The following is a 22,352-nucleotide window of genomic DNA, read 5'->3' on the forward strand; positions in this document are numbered from 1 at the left end:
AATAATAGTAAGGGACAGATGCAGGAAGTCCAAAATAAAGAGCAGAATTACTTTACTGTGTACTTTGACATTTATCAGATGAATTAAATGTCATCAGATATACTTGCCTCTCTGTCATTGCACATATGTGTACGTTGTCTGGGTTTTTTGACCACGTGTGCAAGTTGTGCAATATTTTGCAGCCTGATTTTTTTTTAATCTGAGATGTACTTAGAATCTTTTCTCATATTTTTTCAAAGTAGTTTGATCTCAAGAAATGTCTGCAGGATCTTTGTGATAAGCATGCAAGGAATTTGTAATATAACAGAAGGGATCCTGAATTCTTTACTATTCGTGATCAAAGCTTTTAGAATTTAATTTGCACTCTACCATAGACCATTAAACTGTAATCTTTATTTTGTTTCTTTGACAGGAGGTTTCACTACAGGATGTCAGAAAAGAAATCAACTTCTGCCAGAAAGTGAAACTGCCTGTAATCGGAGTTGTAGAAAATATGAGTGGTTTTGTGTGCCCAAAGTGCCAGGTGAGGTGTTACTTTCAGAATCAGTGAAATTAACAAAGTAGAAACAAGTTTTCCTCTTACTTATACCCATTCTTGCTGCATAAGTTGCAATCTGGAATTCATGCAAATGGCTTGCTCTGGGCATTTTGAAGATGTGACACGTTCAAGTATATGTGTGTGTGTGTGTGTGTGTGTGTGTATGCATATATTGATTTTGGTTAATTGAGGCATGTCAGGACCATTACATTTTGACCCAATTAACAGCTGCCCCAATTAGCCAAAGTTTCTTGGAAGTAGGTAAAAAGGTATAAAAGAGACAAACTACTGTTTAACTGCATAACAAATGATGTATTTAAATGAAATACAGAACAAATTAGAACATTCCAATGCTATTACAGTACTGTAAAAATGTGTATTGGTTCCTAATGGTTATCGACTGAGGAATTCATCCAGAGTACACTTGTGTTGTTGCCTGTAAATGAAGCATATAACATATAACCATATAACAATTACGGTACGGAAACAGGCCATCTCGGCCCTTCTAGTCCGTGCTGACGCTTACTCTCACCTAGTCCCACTGGCCCACACTCAGCCCATAACCCTCCATTCCTTTCCTGTCCATATACGTATCCAATTTTACTTTAAATAACAATACCAAACCTGCCTCTACCACTTCTACTGGAAGCTCATTCCACACAGCTACCACTCTCTGAGTAAAGAAATTCCCCCTTGTGTTACCCTTAAACTTTTGCCCCCTAACTCTCAAATCATGTCCTCTTGTTTGAATCTCCCCTACTCTCAATGGAAAAAGCCTGTCCATGTCAACTGGATCTATCTCCCTCATAATTTTAAATACCTCTATCAAGTCCCCCCTCAACCTTCTATGCTCCAAAGACTGAAGACCTAACTTGTTCAACCTTTCCCTGTAACGTAGGTGCTGAAACCCAGGTAACATTCTAGTAAATCTTCTCTGTACTCTATTTTGTTGATACCTTTCCTACAATTCAGTGACCAGAATTGTACACAATACTCCAAATTCGGCCTTACCAATACCTTGTACAGTTTTAACATTACATCCCAACTCCTATACTCAATGCTCTGATTTATAAAGGCCAGCATACCAAAAGCTTTCTTCACCACCCTATCCACATGAGATTCCACCTTCAGGGAACTATGCACCATTATTCCTAGATCATTCTGTTCTACTGCATTCCTCAATGCCCTACCATTTACCATGTATGTCCTATTTGGATTACTCCTACCAAAATGTAGCACCTCATCATTAAACTCCATCTGCCATTGTTCAGCCCACTCTTCTAACTGGCCTAAATCTCTCTGCAAGCTTTGAAAACCTACTTCATTATCGGCAACGCCACCTACCTTAGTATCATCTGCATATTTATTAATCCAATTTACTACCCCATCATCCAGATCATTAACGTATATGACAAACAACATTGGACCCAATACAGATTCCTGAGGCACACCACTAGTCACCAGCCTCCAACCTGACAAACAGTTATCCACCACTACTCTCTGGCATCTCCCATCCAGCCACTGTTGAATCCATTTTACTACTTCAATATTAATACCTAATGATTGAATCTTCCTAACTAACCTTCCATGCGGAACCTTGTCAAAGGCCTTGCTGAAGTCCATATAGACAACATCCACTGCTTTACCCTCGTCAACTTTCCTTGTAACCTCTTCAAAAAATTCAATGATTTGTCAAACATGACCTTCCATGCACAAATCCATGCTGACTGTTCCTAATCAGACCCTGTCTATCTAGATAATTATATATACATCTCTAAGAATACTTTCCATTAATTTACCCACCACTGACGTCAAACTGACAGGCCTATAATTGCTAGGTTTACTCTTAGAACCCTTTTTAAACAATGGAACCACATGAGCAATACGCCAATCCTCCGGCACCATCCCCATTTCTAATGACATTTGAAATATTTCTGTCAGAGCCCCTGGTCCTAGGTCCTTTCAGGACCCGGAGATTTATCCACTTTTAAATTCCTTAAAAGCTCCAGTACTTCCTCCTCTTTAATCGTCATAGTTTCCATAACTTCCCTACTTGTCTCCCTTACCTTACACAATTCAATATCCTTCTTAGTGAATACCGAAGAAAAGAAATTGTTCAAAATCACCCCCATCTCTTTCGGCTCCACACATAGCTGTCCACTCTGATTTTCTAAGGGACCAATTTTATCCCTCACTATCCTTTTGCTATTAATATAACTGTAGAAATCCTTTGGATTTATTTTCACCTTACTTGCCAAAGCAACCTGGCATTTTCAACCACATGAAGAAAACCACATTTTAGCTTGCTAATCTATCAAGTGTGCAATTGCAGATTTTGGCACTCTGCCAGCCAATGATATGTGGTGCTAAGCAGATGGCTTTTAATTTGGTCCGGTAGGGTAGTTTTTTCAGCTAGTATCAAATCTTTTGGTGGTGTCTTGGTAAGGGTCTGAATGTTTTTTAGGTCAAAATTTTTAAAAAGATCAATAATTGGTACTTTTTTGAATCGGCACAAATGGATAACACAAGTGGACACAACTGATGAAATTTAAAATTTTGTCCTAAGCACAATGTAGTGTCAAATGGCCTTACAAATGCACACAACTGCTTCCTGTCCCAATTAAGTTGCATAGTGTTCTAAATAAACATTGGGAGTCTTGTCTGTAACTCCCTGGGTTGCCTCAGGCTCGCTCAGCTCGTTCTCGTCTAGGGGGAGCAGCCTTCGGCCCCGCCAAACTGCGTAATCAGCTGGTGTGGATGCTGTGTGATGTCCCTGCCTCGCCCAAAAACAGACAGTACACCATATGCGATTAAATGAGTAAAATTTATAAAGGTTACTATAACTAAGTGATTAATAACGATACAGTATATATGAAGAGAAAATTAAAGAAAAGGCGCCAAACTTATCAAAGTCCAAACCACTTCGTGCACAGCCGTTGGAGCTCAATTTCTGAAGTCTTCTGGCCACCATTCGATCCCCTCCGAACTCCTCGACTCGCAGCTCAGGACCCTCCGAACTCCTCGACTCTCCAAACAGCTCAGGACCCTCCGAGTGGTCAACCAAGCACATCTAGCTTCATCCCCCCCCCCCCCCCGGAGAATCTCCCGGCCTCGGAACCCCCTTTGGGGTCCGATCCTCGCCCAGCTTAGAGCATTGCGTCCTCTCTCTTGACCCCCTCGCGCCAATCTCCCCAAAAGCCCGTCAACAAAAGCTTACAGACTCAGAAGAACATTAATCCCCATTTGGTTTACAAAGGAATACCATTCTCGTTATCAGTAAATTAGCATTCCTGCTAGTTAACAAAAGGAAACCCTTTCCCAACAGTAACAAAGAAAAAAAAGAAACCCCCTTTACATGTCTATTTTCTCAATTAATTTTTTTTTGTTCTTTAAGAGTCGTCCTAAATAAGTGGCTGCCCCGATTAACCGATGGCCCAACTAACTGGAATTCACTGTGTATACGCACGCGCACAAACACACTCGCTACTTTATTAGGTACGGAGTGGAATGCAGTGTGGTCAGTCTTCTGCTGCTATGGCCCATCCACTTCAGGCTTCAACGTGTTGCACATTCAGAAATCTTCTGCACACCCCTCTTGTAACTCATCACCAACAATCATTTATTCCGTGGTCAGTGTCACTTAGATCACTCTTCTTACCTATACTGATGTTTGGTCTGAACAGGTAAACCTCTCGACCATGTCTGCATGCATTTGTGCATTGAGCTGCTGCCACATAACTGGCTGATTAGACATTTGTATTAACGAGATGTACAGATGTACCTAATAAATTATATATCTCAACTTATGAGCAACGTACTTCATTCTTCTTCCTTTAGGAGAGTAAGCTAATTTTCATTGCTAGCACTGGAGGTGGAAAAGTGATAACAGAAATTGGTGTCTATAGTTGTAATATTCACATAAAATAAAGCTGGGCAAGATAAGCAGTATCCTAGGGCAACCACTTAAAACAAGAAATTAAAATGATGCATTTGTTGCAATAGGTAATTGCAAAAAAATACTGTTTTTATTTAAGGATGATGGGTGGATTTGTTAATAATGAAGATGGGGAGCTATAGAATAATTTTTAGATTAAAATTTATGATTGCCTTTATCTTAGCCTGGTTTGAAGTATAGCTGTGTAGATCTGTGTGCGGTAAAGGCCTGGGGAGTGAGAATCCATCCAAGGGGTTGCCTTCCATTGAACTGAATTTGCAAAAATATGCAGGACAAATCAAGAGTTGAACAAGTTTCATTTGTTTTTAATCGCTGAAGTTAACACTGAATGACCCCTGTTGTTTATTCTGTGCTCTTTATGCTTACAGCATGAATCCCAAATTTTCCCACCAACCACCGGAGGCGCCATGAAGATGTGTAAAGATTTAAACATTCCATTTCTTGGGAAACTACCCTTGGATCCCAGGATAGGTATGTCCTAGAGGAAGTACACAAAGTACATCCCTGAATGTACAATGTGCAGTGATGACTGACAACAAATATTGCTTTCCTTTTAGTATCTGCCATAAATTTAAGTCTATTGCTAAAAGAGTCTTCAATAAAACTAAACTTGAGGTTTAGTAAAAATAGTTACAAAAATCTTTTTCCTACCAAGATGCTACAGATAACCAAATGCTATTAGAGTCATAGAGTAACACAGCAGTAAAACAGGCCCTTCAGCCCAACTCCTCCATTATCAAACATTTCCTCTGACGGGTCATTTCACCTGCGCACCACTCACGGTGACAGCTTGCACCTTGGGCCCCTTTTATATCTTTCATCTCTCACCTTAAATTTATTCCCTCTAGTTTTTAGTTCCTCTAGCCTGGGAAAAAGACTATGTGTGTTTATACTATCTATATCCTCAAGATTTTATACACCAACAAGTTAACCCCTCAATCTCCTACACTGCAGGGAATAAAATCCTAGCCTGCCCAATCTGTCCCTATAACTCGGGCCCAAGACCTGGCAGCATCTTCTCTGCACTCTTCTGTACAAAACAGGTTCTTGTCTGCCATACAAAGTAAATGGGAATAAAATCTTTAACAGCTTGCTTTACTTCATTGTGAAATAAATTTATTGTTGATTGTAATGTGTTTACAACATATCAAGTCTGGTAAGTAAAAATTCCTGCCTGCAATTTAATTACTACTCCATCGTAACTTACAGTCTATGGGAATACTGTATAAGCTTTCTTCAAAATTCTCATTTTCAGATAAAGTTATTTGATGCACTCTGTTTCCAAAATTACTTTGCTGTTTAAACACAAAATTGAAAGAAAAAAAAGGTTAGAAATATATAGTTGAACTGACAATTAAAATACGTATGTACCATAGTTCAATTATACCTGTAATACAACTTTTCCAAAGATTACATTGGGGAATCAACTAGCATATACTATAGTTTTCTAGAAGTATATAAATCCCATTTTGTCTAGGTTAATGGACCAAAAATGCCCAAACAAAAAAAATGCAGGGTTAGGAAAATGAGAAATACTGATCTTCCTTCAATCTGGTTTAAATTCAAACTGTCCAAATGTATTAAGTGATGATTGAGGGCAATACTTCATACAAAGTTTGCATTTTCATTCACCATGCTAAAATGTGAAATGAAGAACTGCTACAGTATTGTTCAAGTGAGGAGGAAAATTGCTGGGGTGGGATAGAGGAAGGTTGATGAAGGTAGAGGAGGTGATGCATTTTGGAAGGACAAACCAGAAGACTGAGTACAGGATTAATGGTCAGTTACTTAAGAGTGTGGATGAACAAAGGGACCTTGGGGTTCAGATCCATACATCCCTCAAGGTCACCGCAAAGGTTGATAGGGTAGTTAAGAAGGCCTATGGGTTGCTAGGCTTCATTAACAGGGGGATTGAGTTCAAGAGTAGAGAGGTCATGTTGCAACTCTACAAATCTCTGGTGAGACCGCACTTACCAGAGTATTGTGTTCAATTCTGGTCACCTCATTATAGGAAGGATGTGGAAGCTATGGAGAGGGTACAGAAGAGATTTACCAGGATGTCGCCTGGATTGGAGAACAAGTCATATATGAAGCAAGGTTAGCAGAGCTGGGACTTCTCTCTTTGGAGCATAGAAGAATGAGAGGGGACTTGATAAGAGGTCTACAAGATTATGAAAGGTATTGACAGGATGGATAGTCAGTACCTGTTTCCCAGGGCACCAATAGCAAACACCAGAGGGCATATGTACAAAATTAAGGGAGAGAAGTTTAGGGGAGACATCAGGGGTAAGTTTTTTACACAGGGTTGTGAGTGCCTGGAGTGACTTGCCAGGGATGGTGGTGGAGGCTAAAACATTAGGGGTATTTAAGAGCCTCTTGGACAGGCACATGGATGAAAGAAAAATGGAGGGTTATGGGGTAGTGTGGGTTTAATACTTTTTTTTTTAAGGATTATATGGGTCGGCACAACATGGAGGACTGAAGGGCCTGTACAGTGCCGTAGTGTAGTGTTAGTGTTTCATTTCTAAATGGTATCACTAATTAAATATATTTGACACAATTGGATAGACGTTTGCATATTAGGGGAATGAAGAGATATGGTAAAGGCAGGTAGGTGCAGCTGAGTCTATGGTAGATCAGCAATATTGTTCAATGGCAGAATGAGTTTGATGGCCTATTCGTGCTCCAACAAATGCAAATGAGGTGAACCTGTTGCCTCCATTTACTTTATTGTCACCAAACAATTGATACTAGAGCGTACAATCATCACAGCGATATTTGATTCTGCGCTTCGTGCTCCCTGAAGTACAAATCCAAGTAAATATAATAAAAAATTTAAATTATAAATCATAATTAGAAAATAGAAAAGGGAAAGTAAGGTAACGCAAGTTAGATCTGGATATTTGGAAGGTACAGCCCAGATATGTGTCAGGATCTGTTTAGCAGTCTTATCACAGTTGGAAAGAAGCTGTTCCCAAATCTGGCTGTACGAATCTTCAAGCTCCTGAACCTTCTCCCAGAGGGAAGAGGGACAAAAAGTGTGTTTGCTGGGTGGGTTGTGTCCTTGATTATCCTGGCAGCACTGCTCTGACAGTGTGCGGTGTAAAGTGAGTCCAAGGATGGAAGATTGGTTTGTGTGATGTGCTGGAAAAATAGGAGGAGGATTAGGACATTGCTATATCATGAGATTTCAGTATCTCAAACTGCATTTGCCTCCCTTTATAGCCTACCTAACATGCCATTTCCTCTTGAGCATTTTGACTTAGTATGTAAATATTCTTTTGAGGGGAAAGTTTCAGATTTATATTATTTGTGGGAAAAAATAATTTCAATGGCATGCCTTTAACTTTAAAAATTATCCCCTTCATCAGGAATCCCTCCCTAATGGGACCAAGATTTACCCTATTGAAACTGATAATTATTTATCATAAATGCAACAGCCAGGCAGCTGGAGGAACTCAGTAGGCCAAGCAGCATCTGTGGGAGGAAAGGCATTTTTGACATTTCAGGTCAAAACCCTGCTTGATTTCTGAAAGTGGAAAGGTAAAATGGCAAGTATAAAGAAGAGAAGGGGAGTTGTGGGACAGGGAACCCAGTGTGATTGGTGGATTGGGGAAGGTTGTAAGGTGGCAGGTGAGGTATGCCAGGTAGCAGAGGAGTGTCTGAAATATTTTAGTTGAATGTATTTCAAGTGTATTTTAATTTCATTAACAGGGAAGAGTTGTGATGAAGGCAAATCATTCTTATCAGAAATACTCGATTCTCCTGCATGTATTGCTTACAAGGAGATTGTTAAACGTAAGTAATGCACATCTTCAAAACATAAGGACATGAAAGTGTTATCACCCCAATGTATCAGGCTTAATTTGGAGACTGAAGAAGCTGATAATAATTTTAAAGTGTAATGATGTAGATAGTACGTAATTCCCCTCAATATTAGATTAACCAGTACAGATTGTCAACAAATTATCTGATTGTGGATAACTTCACTCATCTCACACTGAGCTGATTCTACAATCTAGGGACTCACATTCAAGGACTCTACAATTCACTTTCTCAATATTATTTGTTATTATTATTAGATTTAATTGGGTAGCTCAATAGTACACACTGTTATCATTGGTACTTCTGGGCCCTTGTCACAAACTGTGGATATTACTCATCCAAGATTATTCTTGATATCTGTTTTTATTTGTAGAATAGTTCATTATGATCCCAACATCAGCAGTTTCAATTCCCTCCCCAATTCTGGGCATACAAAGGGGACATATAAAACTGGACACACTGATAATCATAGTAATAATTGGTTTTAAGTGGCAGTTGCTTCATTCTGGACAATTAGTCCTTCTCTACAAGATGAGAAATCCAAAAACTCAAAGCTTTTTTGTTTGCACTGGCAGCCTGTTAAAAATAGTAATGCAGTGAATCTGAATTACTGAATCCCCATTACAGATCGCAATCGAGTGTTTGGTTTCTTTTTGCATTTCATCTTCCTGTGCCTTCGTAACTGCCTCTACAATGGGATTCAAGTCTACTGGTACAACATAAACTTTAGCATTAGCAGTTGCTGCAGTGGTCAAAATTTATTTTGCTTGCTGATTTTTTTATGTCATCTAGGTCTTTCAGTTTGCGCTAAAGCAAATTGTTAACAAAGTTAAAATATCTTGGCTTCTTGAACCTGTTAATTTTCTGGTTTGGACCTATTTGCAACAAAAAATTGTGTTACCTGACCTTTTGGTTGCTCACTACAGCTGCAGCTTAGCTTCACACATAGTAAATTTCATCTGGAACCTTTGCAGAGAACAAGTTCTTTTGCCGTAAAGCTATCAGTTGAATTACATTCTGCAATAAGCACTTGGATATATTTATGCCACTCATGGAATTTCTTCCAGATAAACCTTCTCCACAAACCTAAGATGATGAATATTTCTCAATTTTACCTGAAAAATTAAAGCTGGACAGATTTATTTCACACTTCTTTCACCTTAGCTTATCAAATTTTTAATTAATGCTGTGCTTGGGTTTGCTTCAACCATATTGTTATACCAAGCAAAGAGCACTTCATAAAACCCAGGATATTTTGTGCATTTCAACAATTTAGTACTGGTCTTTTCCACTCTTACTATCTTTAATTCTATTTAGCATTCCTTATCCAGCTAATTAGTGTAAGCTCTTACTTATTTGCATGTTCTTTCATTATTAAATGCCTTCAAAGATTTGCAGTTTGTTTCCTTTGGTTAGTCATTATTTTCAGCCACACTTGAAGTATAAACACCAATGTTGCACAAAGAAAATCAGCCTTACTGATATTGAAGCTAACACTGACACATTGAATTTATTTTGTATATCCAAGCCTATTCCGTTTGTTCAATACATTGTGTTATGTCTAGTTACAATGACAGAAGTAACAGTATGCTATTCAATTTAACTGATAAAGAACATAACTTGTATGCAGATTATTAATGAAAGATTAAAGGTGGAAACAGGTTGGTTGCTAACTCAATAGATTATCCCTCCAGTTCCAGTGAGGTGCAAATTACAAAGGCAAATAGAAACAGCTGAGGACTTTGTGTGGTTAATACGAGTTTGAAATAATTAGAAAGCACTACATCAAGTTTGTCTGGGCACAACAGTGGGGATCTGATAGTTGTTCCTTTAGTCTGATTAGTTTTCCTGTCTCTGAAGATAGTGGTTGTTAGCAGTTTTCCCATATTGTTTTTGCCTTTTATATATACACAATAAATATAAAAGATTACTTGTACCTCATTTCATGCCCCAAGTTCGTACAGTGTGCACTACTTTATCTTAAATTTAAATACAGTATCTCATTTTTTTTTATTGAAACAGGAATCCAGGAATACTGTGCTACACATAGTTCTGAAGTGGGAAAAAAATGCCTAACAAATTAAGAATTATTTCATGTTTCTCCGCAACATGCTGAGTGAATTTGACTGACTTGCATCCATCGGTGAAGGCAATTAAATTAATTCATCTGGACTATTTTTTCCAATCCTTGTAGGCGATTCCTAATATTTAAGACCTGCATCTGATCCTATTCCTGAGCAAAGTTATACTTTTTTAATTTCAATGAATGTTAAGATTTGTAAAAGTGTCTGAATTTGCATAATGCACAAAAGGTAATAGTGGTGATAAAGGATATACGTGATTGGGTCATTTAATGGGGGTGGGCTACGTTAAAGAGGAAACCATGTTTGGGTGCTTGCTAATAAGGACAATTAACAATTGTCCTTGTACCTTGCTAATTCAATAAATTCTTACCTTAAGCACCATCCCAGGAAGTGCATAGTAAATAAGAAATTGTTATTCTTGTTAGAACATATTTAATGTTTAAATTTAAAATATCTATTTTTGTGTTTTTTGTGACTTAATTTACTCTGAAAAATAAAGTCCAATCACTTGGGTACAAGAGATATTGTCTTCACTTAAATGATTTCTGTTGCGGCTGAGTATCGCTGTTGAGTCTTTGTGATATTTCTAACAGCACTCAGTTCCACTCAGCACCAACTGTTACAATATTGAAAATCTGGCCTATTGTATGACTGGAATGTTTGTTCAACGTCAAACCCAAATTACTACCAAATGGAGATCGCCATTGTTCCCCACGTCACACGCAATTTCAGGTGTTTTCTCCTTTGATCTCATGTTGAATTAGATCTTAAGCATGTAGATATTATGTATGTATATAATATGAAGGTTAAGGTGCATGAAACTGAGTGGCTACTATAAGGGAATAAGTCTTTTCTACTTAACAGTAACAATGGAACAGATGTAGGGTTTTGGATAGAACTTAAAGGAAATTGATGTATTTTTGTTTCCTCATTGAAAGAATGGTGAGGTTTGGAACTGTGCTTGAAAAAATATTGTGGACGCTTATAAAATTTCAATATCTTCGAGCACAAGTGTGCAAATGACAAATTTGAATTCTACAAGATTAGGCAATATCATGTAAAGGATTAATTTATTACAGTGTATTTGTTAACTTCAACTGTAAGCAAGGCACTGCACTTTCAGAACAAAATATTTTCCAAAGTTTATAACATAATTAAACTATCTTGATCTGACATCTATATTAATGACATCCACCGATTACAGTTCTATTCACAATATATGTAATGGCAGCTGATTAAAAGTAAATCCACTTGGTTGAAGCAATACTCGCAGACCTTCACCACCGACAAACTTAACTGAAGTATTTTCTTTTCTCATTGCTGGTGTTCCAAGATGTCTGGGAGGAGGAAAAAAAGAAATCTCAGTAATAATAACTAGGCATTTGCAAGATACTTAATGGGCACCTGAAGTTCTAAGAATTGAAAGCTCATTTTGTTCTTCATTTTAGTCAGGAATTCACACTCAAAATGAATTGTTAGTTTTTTTTCCAGACAGTTGTTGGTTTGGAATGGTGAAGAACATGGGGAATGCTGGTAGAGACCAGCATTGCCACAAAGTGACAAATGCACCAGCATTTATCGCTCAACGTCCCTTGGGTAAGAGTCACTGCCAGTATGATTTGGCCCATTTTTAATGTTCTGTATTTGAGGATCTATCAGGGATTTCGAGAATGTACTCACACATTTGCATAATTTTACAAAGTGCTTTGTTTTGGTGACTTGAGATTCTTCACACAGGGAGGCAACAATGGTGGGTGTTCAAAATTAGAGGAAATGGTAGATGGTCCATGGTCAATTTAGCTCTCTTTCAATCATCTGGCCAACTGCATTGGATAATATTTGTCATCCAGTAAAAGCTTTTATTTATATATATCTATATATAGATATATATAAAAAATACAAATACATATACACACAGGTGTCCCCCGCTTTATGAATGTTCACTTTATGCCACTTTGCTTTTACGAAAAATTTTCCCATATAAATTAATGGTTCTTCACTTTACGCCATTTTTGGCTTAAGAAAGGTTTCATAGGAATGCTGTACCTTTGTAAAGGGGTCTCTCCCTCTCCCTCCCCGTCTTCCTTCCTTCCTTCCTTCCAAGGTATGGACAGAAATAAAATGAATCATCATTGTTGAGCCAAGAATGCCTTCAAAGAGCCAAATAAGTAAATAGTTTTGGCAACAAAGGCTCTGTGTCACAATAACCATTTAGATTGCTTAGGCCAGGAATCAGTATCTTTACATTTTTATAAATAATGTGGAACAAGTTACCAGTGTCACTTCACCACAAACATGCATGTTGAATGGGGAGACTTCACCCTTGAATACACACAGCTAAGGCATTTTCTTCAATTCTTAATACTTAGACTATCTTTTCATTCTGGTCCCCGAATCTTAAGCAATTTCTACCCATCATCATGTCTCTTCGCTCACCATATAAAAGCCACCTGCTACTTCAGTCATCTGGTTCCCACTTTAATCATACCATCACCCTTTTTAGCATAAATTTAAGGATGTTACTGACTGCCAACAGTCTTTGAAACTGTTTTGGATGAACTTGAGGAAAGGCAAATGGCATTTTAAAGATTCATTAAACAGAAGAAATGTGGTTAAGCTTTGTACTTACTGAAATTAAATTAATCTAAAATAAATAACAGGGTTTAGTGTGTAATTAAAAATGAACCAAAACAACTAGATACTTTAATTTTACCACATGGCACAGTGGTAATATCAAAGACTTTGAACCAAAATTACTTTAAGTCCTGCATGCGAAGAATTTAGCTACAAATGCAAATATTATTGAGAACAGACCTGTGAGAACACATACTCGACTTTAGCACACTAATTTAAAGGTTATGAATTGCACTCTATTCAATTATTTCTAAAAGATGTTCCATGACAAGTTGAAATAAGGAGAAACTGGAGAGATATACAAGTTACAGGGCTATTGAGAGTATACAAGACCACAATTAATATACAGTTGTGCTCAAATTGAGCTCAGAGTAAGCTTTGTGAATCCGTGTAATCTTTCACTAAAATTAATTTGCCGCACAGAATACATCTGAAACACACTCGTTAATGGATAAGAGGTTCCTGTTAATAATCTGAACATTTCAGAATTGTATCCATCTACAACCTGCATATCGCTGATTTAAAAGAAGCAAAACTGAATCTAAAGCACGTCCTTAAACCCAAGAAAGAGAATTAAAGGAAACATAACTAATAGTTATAATAAATGAAAGGATGAAATCCAGTCAGTCAGGTTTCTCTAAACGATTGAATTAAGCAGGGTGAGTAGAAACAGCTTAGCTGGTATTAAACTGTTGCCTGATACTTTCATTGCAATGCCCAGTGAAAAACGAATTTATGAATAAGGTTCAGTTCGAATTATCTATTAGCATGTTTATCATGAAACTGAGATCACAAATAGACTGTGAACATATCCCTTCAAAATTCTGGGAAAGAGGTGCAGTTGATAACATGAAATAATCTATGAGAATAAGCAATATTGGGCCAGAAATTCACCAGCTGCCAAAAGATTCACAGCACCATACACCCACAACAATTTTTTAATACATTTTCATTCATATTCTGTGTGAAGCAAAATCTCATGCCAGTCCTGGGGCAAGAACTTTTGAGTGAAATAGGGTTGGAACTCAGGGTGATTTAGATGTAGATAGTACAGCTGCTTATCTGTCCAGGGCCTAACAAACAGTGTGGTAATTATGAGATTATTAGGTGATAGATGAACTGTAATTATTGCCAGAATAGTGAAAACTCTCCTACTGTTTGAATTTTGAGATCTTACATCCATCCCAGGATGGTCTGAAAGATGTCATCCCACTAACTGTTCAACTGAGATCTTGACTTCACATGATTGTTCCTTACCTTAACATCAGTGGTAGGATGGCGTTATTTAAAATGAAAAAAAAATTCATTAGAAGACAAAAATGACTGCAAGGACATTAGTCATTCCAGTACTTGAATTTCTAACAATAATTATAAATGCAAATTTAAAACATTACTCAAGTAATGCAATATGTTCAGAGCTCAAGTTTTGTTTTGATCTGAATCATTCTTCCTTTAGAATTAGACATTTTTGACTTCCTTGCACAAACTACCCTTCCAAGTCTTTGAGGATGTTACCACCACAGAAATCCAAGTCCATTTCTCCTGTTGTGCCACATCTGACAATGCTAAATGTTTGACATCATCATGGTTTCCTGCCTCAGACTATATACTGGCCATCTTTAAACTCCATAAAATTCAGCTATTCAAAGCTGCTTGAACCCAATTTATACCATATGATTCATTCATCATCATCCTACATCCCCTTAAATTGTTCTGAGAACTCCTGAAATTACTTCCCTTCACCAGCTTTACAGTCCTGTTAAGAATTCAGCATTTCTACCAACAATGCTTGTTGTGTTCCTCTTCTACCTACAGCTCTTAAGAATTCTATCACCCCCCCCCCCCAATATCATCCCATCCACTCAATCTTCAAGACACTCCTTAAAAACATACTGCTTTGACCAAATGCCTTCTATTTAAAGATTTTAAGATACAGTTTTTGGTTGTTAACATGAAAATCCCTACAGCTCTTGATTTTATTAAAATATTCACAGCAGTATAAAATGTCTTAAAATATTATTTTTTATATTTTTTCTCAAATGCAAGTATTGCCCCCCTTGTTGATTTGAAATTAATTGAATTTTTAACATTCAAATGGTATTTCTCAAAGTACAAGGCATGTCTTTCTACTCTCTTCACATTGAAAATTAACCAGTCAGCAAAGAAAATTCAGTTAATGCCACACTTAATTGTTCATCGGGTTCACCTTCCCTTTCTCTATTAACAACACTGGGAGAGGGCAACATGGACACTATCAGCTGCATTACCTGTAGTTTACAGCTCTCCAAATATGATGTCCGACTGTAACAGATGACCAGGAATTAGAGATTAAAACCAAAACAAATCAAATTCATATACTGATTTTAATGCCCTCTGTCATGCTTTTAAAGGGCAATGATTTTTCTAAGAATTCAAACCAATATAAAACATGGAGAACCACAACAGAAACCCAACACTGACATGAAAAGCTTCACCATCTAAGAACCATTTACAAGCTTATTATCTGATGGCAGCCTACAATTATATAGGGGCATTATTAATGCCAGTGTATGTCTGGCATTCCCCAGTATATGACAGGCTATATACCCATTTCAGACATTGATCAGGGAATCTTTTTTTGTCATCATCATTATGATTGTTGATGACAACTTACCATGAGTATAGACCTCCACCAACCATACTGGAACTTATGTCACCCATTTAGTACCAACCAACAGACTCTGCACAAGATAGAAGGGGCTTACCCCTTATGAGAACCTCTTAATTTTTCTTTAATTATTTAAATTAATTTCTTTCCATATGGCAATAGAATTGTCTTTATAACTGTTCTCTTCATTCATTCTTACCTAGGTTTAATGTGCATAAAATTACTATGCAAAATACTTATTACACATCTAAATACTACTAGTAACCAAACAAATATAATGTTTACTTCAACTTTTCTAAATATTTGAAGGTAACAACCACAAGAGACAGGCAGCAATTCTGCAGCTTGTAATTACACATGTGCAAGTTGAGGAAATCCTGGGATAGATGCCCATAATGAGTACTGCAGATGAGAAAATCAGAGCTCTGATTTTATTTAGCAATACAGCACAGAGTAGGCCCTTGTGGCCCTTTGAGACACGTTGCCCCAGCAACCCCTGATAAACCTGATTAACCCTAACCTAATCATAGGACAATTTACAATGACCAATTAACCAACCAGCTGCTACTTCATTGGACCGTGGGAGGAAATCGCAGCACCTTGGAAAAACTCATGCATTCCATGGGGGAACGTACAAATTCCTTACAGAATGGTGCCAGAATTGAACTTTGAACTTCAGAATGTCCCAAGCTCGAATAATGTCATGCTAACTGCTACGCTAGCATGGTACCCCTTTTTCTACATTTTCTCAAGAAATTCCCAGTTATTCTTTTGGATTCCATCTTTACTCAACAAAGCACATGAAATTCCTAAATTATTAAGCCAAGATCTATGTCCATAGTAGTGTGGCTTGAGATCTGCTTGCATCATGTCCGTGATGATGATCTGATGGGTTAACGTCCCCCCAGTACAGCTTCTCAATCAAGTACATGCACACACGTGTACACAGTTCTTAAATTCATTCAAATAGTGGTGTTTGGAAATCGGAGTGACCTCTTCTGATACAACACATTTTGCCTAGAAACTGCTGTCTCTCACAAAAGTTAACAACCTCAATGATACTCTGCATAGCCACTCGCCAATTGTCCCTGAAACTTTTTATTTGCTTTTCACTGAGATATTTGACGCATTTGTAGGTTATTATTCTTTCTCTATTCCTAATACCATTGTGAGTTTCTTATGTTGAAATAACCTAAATATACCTGAATTTTTTTCCTCAGCTATCAAGGCTTAAGAGTTTAAACTCTTTAAACTGGTTGTAAACTACCAGTGTTTTTAAGCTGATTTTGATTTCCAGATCACCAGTTACCAACCTCGAATACCCAACTTTTACCAAGTGAACAAAGGAAACCTGTCATGGGTAGAAGTGGAAAATGCTGGGTATTATATACCAATGCATCATGGTTCATGCATTGGTTACAAACAAGCAGATTTATTTATTTACTGAAATGCAAATTTCCACTTACACTTCTGATCAATAATGCCAAAAGCTGAAAAATTTTAATTGAAAAATCTACCTGTGTACTGTAAAATTCACTCTAAGTATTCACAATTCACACTTTGGTAAATACAAACTTTTAAAAGGTATTTCTAGTTTAAATTATGATTGTGATTTTTTTAAAAAAAATTTAGAGATATAATGCAGAACAGGCCCTTCCAGCCCTCCAAGCAACAAACAAACAATTTAACACGAGCCTAATCACAGGACTATTTACAATGACCAATTAACTTTTGGACTATGGGAGGAAACAGGAGCATCCAGAGGAAACCCACGTGGTTGCAGAGAGAACATACGAACTTTACAGAAAACTGAACTCCAACTGTGGATCACCCCAAGCTGCAAGAGCAAACACAAAGAAATCTGCAAATTCAAGCAACATGCACAAAATGCTGGTGGAACACAGCAGGCCAGGCAGCATCTATAGGGAGAAGCACTGGACGTTTTGGGCTGAGACCCTTCGTCAGAACTAACTGAAAAAGATAGTAAGAGGTTTAAAGGTAGGAGGGGGAGGGGGAAATCCGAAATGATAAGATAAGAAAATGATAAGAGAAGTGATGAATGAAGCTAAGAGCTGGAAAGACGATTGTCAAAAGGGATACAGAGCTGGAGAAGGGAAAGGATCATGGGACAGGGGGCCTAGGGAGAAACAAGGGGGAGGGGAGCACCAGAGGGAGATAGAGAACAGGCAAAGATTGATTGTGAGAGGAGCAGAGAGAGAACAAAAAAAGAGGGGTGGATAAATAAATAAGGGATGGGGTAAGAAGGTGAGGAGGGGCATTAATGGAAGTTAGAGAAATCGATGTTCATGCCATCAGGTTGGAGGCTACCCAGACGGAATTTAAGGTGTTGTTCCTCCAGACAGTGGCTTCATCTTGACAGTAGAGGAGGCCACGGATAGACATATCAGAATGGGAACGGGACATGGAATTAAAATGTGTGGCCACTGGGAAATCCTGCCTTCTCTGGCCGACCGAGCTTAGGTGTTCAGCGAAACGGTCTCTCAGTCTGCGTTGGGTCTCAGCAATATATAGAAGGGAGCAACTGACACAGTACTTCACACCAGCCAACTCACAGGTGAAGTGTCGTCTCACCTGGAAGGACTGTCTGGGGCCCTGAATGGTGGTGAGGGAGGAAGTGTAAGGGCAGGTGTAGCACTTGTTCCGCTTACAAGGATAAGTGCTAGGAGGGAGATCGATCAGAAGGGATGTGGGGGTGGGGGGACAAATGGACAAGGGAGTCGTGTAAAGAGCAATCCCTGCAGAAAGCAGAAAGGGCAGGGGAAGATGTGCTTGGTGGTGGGATAACATGCTAACTGCTACACTACTGTGGTGCCCAAATAATGTCATGATATGTAAAAGGTGTTAGATTTAAATAGAAATAAAAGCTAATTTTATTATTATTAGATAACTCAAATGCTTACAATCCTGTTCAAATTACTACTTTGGCTTCATCGATTTGTCAAATTTCCTCAGCCTTTGAGAAAATAAATACAAGTAATATACAAGTAATAAGAAATATTAGTAGCTGCACTGCAAATTCCAAAGTAACAATGTATTCAAGTGCAAGTGCTAGTTAATTTTACATTTTAAGCTATTTCTTTATCCCTGCTTTTGAGCTCACACCTCTTCATTCTCAACTTCCTTCAAAGTTGGATGATTTTGAATATTAATTAATGATTAATCAATTCTTTACAAGTTCTTCAGCCCAGGCAGCTAGTATGCACCAATTTATGGACATCACTAATAATATTTTTGATGGGAGTTGGTTGAAAATTTTATGTAAAGCCACGTATGAACATGGATGGGGAAATCAGATCAAAGCAGCTCATTTGTTCAACAGAGTTTTCTATAAACATCTGTACTGTACTCCAAATTCGCCAAGAGACTATCTAAAGAATAACAGCACTACTGTATTCCTGTGAACAAACTACTCCTGCTGAATAGACATGTAGTCTCGAAACTTGCTATGTAGGCTGGTATCTTTGGAGTTTATAAAATCATACTGAGAAACTGCAGATGAGCATTATTAACTAAAATTATCTTGTATCTCTATTTTAGCTTTGAAGACAGCATGTTCAGGAAACCGTCCAAGTACAAGGTATCTCTGGAAATGGTTCTTGATACTTACATAAATAAGCATATTTAGTCAGGAATTTGCTGAAAATTTAACCTAGAATGTGATCACAAAAATCTACTTGCACTGTTAAAAACTGAGCAAAGCAGTGCCATTAAAAGAGATAATGACTTTCACTACAATTAGCACATTGATTGTGCCTTAAATAATCCTGTTTCCCAAAAGAAAGTTCAAAGTAAATTTATTATCAAAGTACATATATGTCACCATATACAATCGTGAGATTCATTTTCTTGCAGGTAAAGAGGATGATTTCCCCAGCGCATTACTAAACAGAAGAGAATTACATCTCATTGAGCTTGCAGTTAGAAACATAGAAAATAGGTGCAGGAGTAGGCCATTCAGCACGATCATGGCTGATCATCCAACTCAGAACCCTGTACCTGCTTTCTCTCCATACCCCCGATCCCTTTAGCCTCAAGGGCCATATCTAACTTCCTCTTAAATATAGCCAATGAACCGGCCTCAACTGTTTCCTGTGGCAGAGAATTCCACAGATTCACCACTCTCTGTGTGAAGAAGTTTTTCCTCATCTCCGTCCTAAAAGACTTCCCCTTTATCCTTAAATTGTGATCCCTCGTTCAATTAGGTTACACAACATTCCTCCAACATTGTCTCCCACATGAATGACAATCTAAACTCATAACTTCTTGTCAAATGTAACTTGCACACATATATAAATGAACACAACTACATCTATAGATTGGAACTGAGCTCCCTGCATTTAAGTATTTTGTCTTCAGATCAACGTAATTCATTTGGTCAAATTTCCAACTGGAGAAATACTTATTTCCCCAAAGGAGGCTCTATTCAATCACAGAATAAAAATGCAAATAGATCTGATATTATTTAGCCCTACAACTCTTACGACAAAAGTGATTACAACTTTACACAATTGCTTTCTGCATATTAAGTATTTATTTTAAAGTTTCATATTTTGAAAGTACTTTATGTAAACAATTTTCTTCCAAGTAAATAATGTTTGTTTTGCTGTACATGCTCTCAGCCTTACCCTCTGGAAGAGTTGTTGGCCTAGATATGTTGATGCGGCTCTTGTGATACTCTTGGTGCCTCCAAGTTTGCAGCGGATATATCCATACAGATTAGCTGCTTGCAAGGAAAGTCCTGCTATTACCAAAGCCTGCAAGACAAGTAAATTAGTGGATAAAGATAAATGTGTAAGCTAATTCAGAATAAGCAGACACATTCATAAGAAGAACATGAATTCATTTAATAGCAATAATCCATTTCTGGAACCACACAAATGTGATACAACACTGTACTTTCCTAAAATTATTTTCTTAACTGAAACTTCTAACAGTGTCATGACCTGCTATTCAAAAATCTGGAATTAAAGAGTTACAGTGGATGCTATTTTCCTAGTGTGTTGCAAGTTTGATGGCAATTATTAAGTTATTTGGTCATATCAATGAACAAAACTGTTAAAACTCAAAAGGCAGTACTATATTTTCTTTGCAATACCAACATACTGTATCGAGAAAAAGATTATCTTTATTTGACATGTGTATGTCAAAAAATAAATGTAATGTGTAGTCTTTATGTCAACGACCAACACAGTCCAAAGATTGTGGTAGTGGTAGCCTGCAAGTGTTACTACACATCAGGCAGTAATATAGCCTGCCCACAATTCACTAACCCTAACTGTACATCTTTGCAATGTAGGAGGAAACCCACACAGTCACTGGAAGAATGTACAAGCTCCTTTACTGACAGTGGTGGAAATCAAACTCAATTTTCCAATCACTGGCACTGCAAAGTGACTGCACTAACTGCAATGCTACCATGCCACCCACTAAACTCTTGGTGTTTAGCATAAGAAAATTAACTTGATAATTACACTTATAAGGTTCCCTTTTTGAATATTTTAAATTCATAGCAATCACAGAATCAAAAATAAATTATTTCTGAACTACATTATAAAGGAAGATTCAAGCATTTAGTCAAGTCTTTTTTTTGAAGTGCAATGGATAATGAATGATCTTTTTTGGAACCACACTGACTATAACACAGGAAAGGCCAGGTGAGAAGATACCAATAAGTCTATTTAATCCCCCACATTAAAAACTCTTAAATATATGAAAACTTAAAATATAGAATTCAAACAGCTTGTAATAGCTCCTGCTTAGGACTTATAATCATTACTTAACAATCCAAAAGGACAGCATCGAGCCAAGCAGCCAGAGACAATAGTTAACATAACTTTCATGAGGATAATAAGGTAACAATTAAACAACAATGCTGTGTAACCTGTTAAAATGTCCTAGTTGCTAGAGGATGCTAGGGCTCTGATGATGTTTGGGGGTATAATAGTAATTGTTAATAATATATACAGTGGTGCACTGTCAAAGAGGCAACCATCTAGAGAAGAATTTAAACTAGCAACCCATCTGCCCGAGAGGAGTGTGAAAGATCCCATCACTTCACAAATGTGCACAGAGTTCACTCCAACATGAAGCCCAATTTCTGCTCTTCAGCTGATGTCATTTAAATGCTTTTTCTGATCATATTGCTCAGAACTTTGTCTGCAAATTTACTGACAGTAAATATACAATATAGCAGTGATTACATTTCAAAATAATTCAATAGTTGTAAAGCATTTTGAAGCCTTCCAAGTGTATTGTCATACTGAAGATGACATCAAGCATTCCGACTACTTCCAGAGTACTTAGAACAGGTCTGTGAAGGGGTGCTCTCCAAGTCACCAGAAAGAATAAAATAAGTAAATTTTAAAGGTAAGGAGATAGACTTTGCCAGATGGCTAGCCCATTCCCATATGCCAATCAAGTGCGACAAATATTGATGTTAATCCATTTGGTACATGTACAAGTCTTGAATTATTCAGTTTTATACTTGGTTCATTTTTAGTAGTTTCTTTTGATGATTATCATTCTTGAAAAAATCAATCAAATATTCATAATTAAATTGGATTCATTCACTGACAATATACAGTACATTATCCACATTCTGAAAACAATTTTTTAAAGAAAAATAACTGGTTAATGAAATAAATTAAC

General features: G+C 37.4%; 2 protein-coding genes across 6 annotated transcripts in view; one reads left to right on the plus strand and one right to left on the minus strand.

Moving 5' to 3' along the window:
- The window catches only part of nubp1 (nucleotide binding protein 1 (MinD homolog, E. coli)), an 83,220-nt gene that overhangs the window by 53,915 nt on the left and 6,953 nt on the right, over nt 1–22,352 (plus strand). The window contains exons 8-11 of one of the 3 annotated variants that reach the window (XM_059979187.1): nt 413–523; nt 4,862–4,964; nt 8,208–8,291; nt 19,242–19,281. In XM_059979187.1, coding sequence (XP_059835170.1) covers nt 413–523; nt 4,862–4,964; nt 8,208–8,291; nt 19,242–19,281 — 338 coding nt within the window. Of the gene's footprint in view, nt 1–412; nt 524–4,861; nt 4,965–8,207; nt 8,292–8,945; nt 10,915–19,241; nt 19,282–22,352 lie in introns of those variants that run through there. The other 2 variants (XM_059979186.1, XM_059979188.1) reach the window with 2 other exon arrangements.
- The window catches only part of LOC132399145 (Golgi apparatus membrane protein TVP23 homolog A-like), a 38,372-nt gene continuing 27,475 nt past the window's right edge, over nt 11,456–22,352 (minus strand). For all 3 annotated transcript variants that reach the window (XM_059979189.1, XM_059979192.1, XM_059979191.1), the window contains 2 exons: nt 20,330–20,458; nt 11,456–11,739 (listed from right to left, as the gene is read on the minus strand). In XM_059979189.1, the coding sequence (XP_059835172.1) occupies nt 11,695–11,739; nt 20,330–20,458 (174 nt within the window). In that variant the 3' untranslated portion in view covers nt 11,456–11,694. The remainder of the gene's footprint in view (nt 11,740–20,329; nt 20,459–22,352) is intronic.

The sequence above is a fragment of the Hypanus sabinus genome, chromosome 9 (genome assembly GCF_030144855.1).
Source record: "Hypanus sabinus isolate sHypSab1 chromosome 9, sHypSab1.hap1, whole genome shotgun sequence".
Classification (NCBI taxonomy): Eukaryota; Metazoa; Chordata; class Chondrichthyes; order Myliobatiformes; family Dasyatidae; genus Hypanus; species Hypanus sabinus.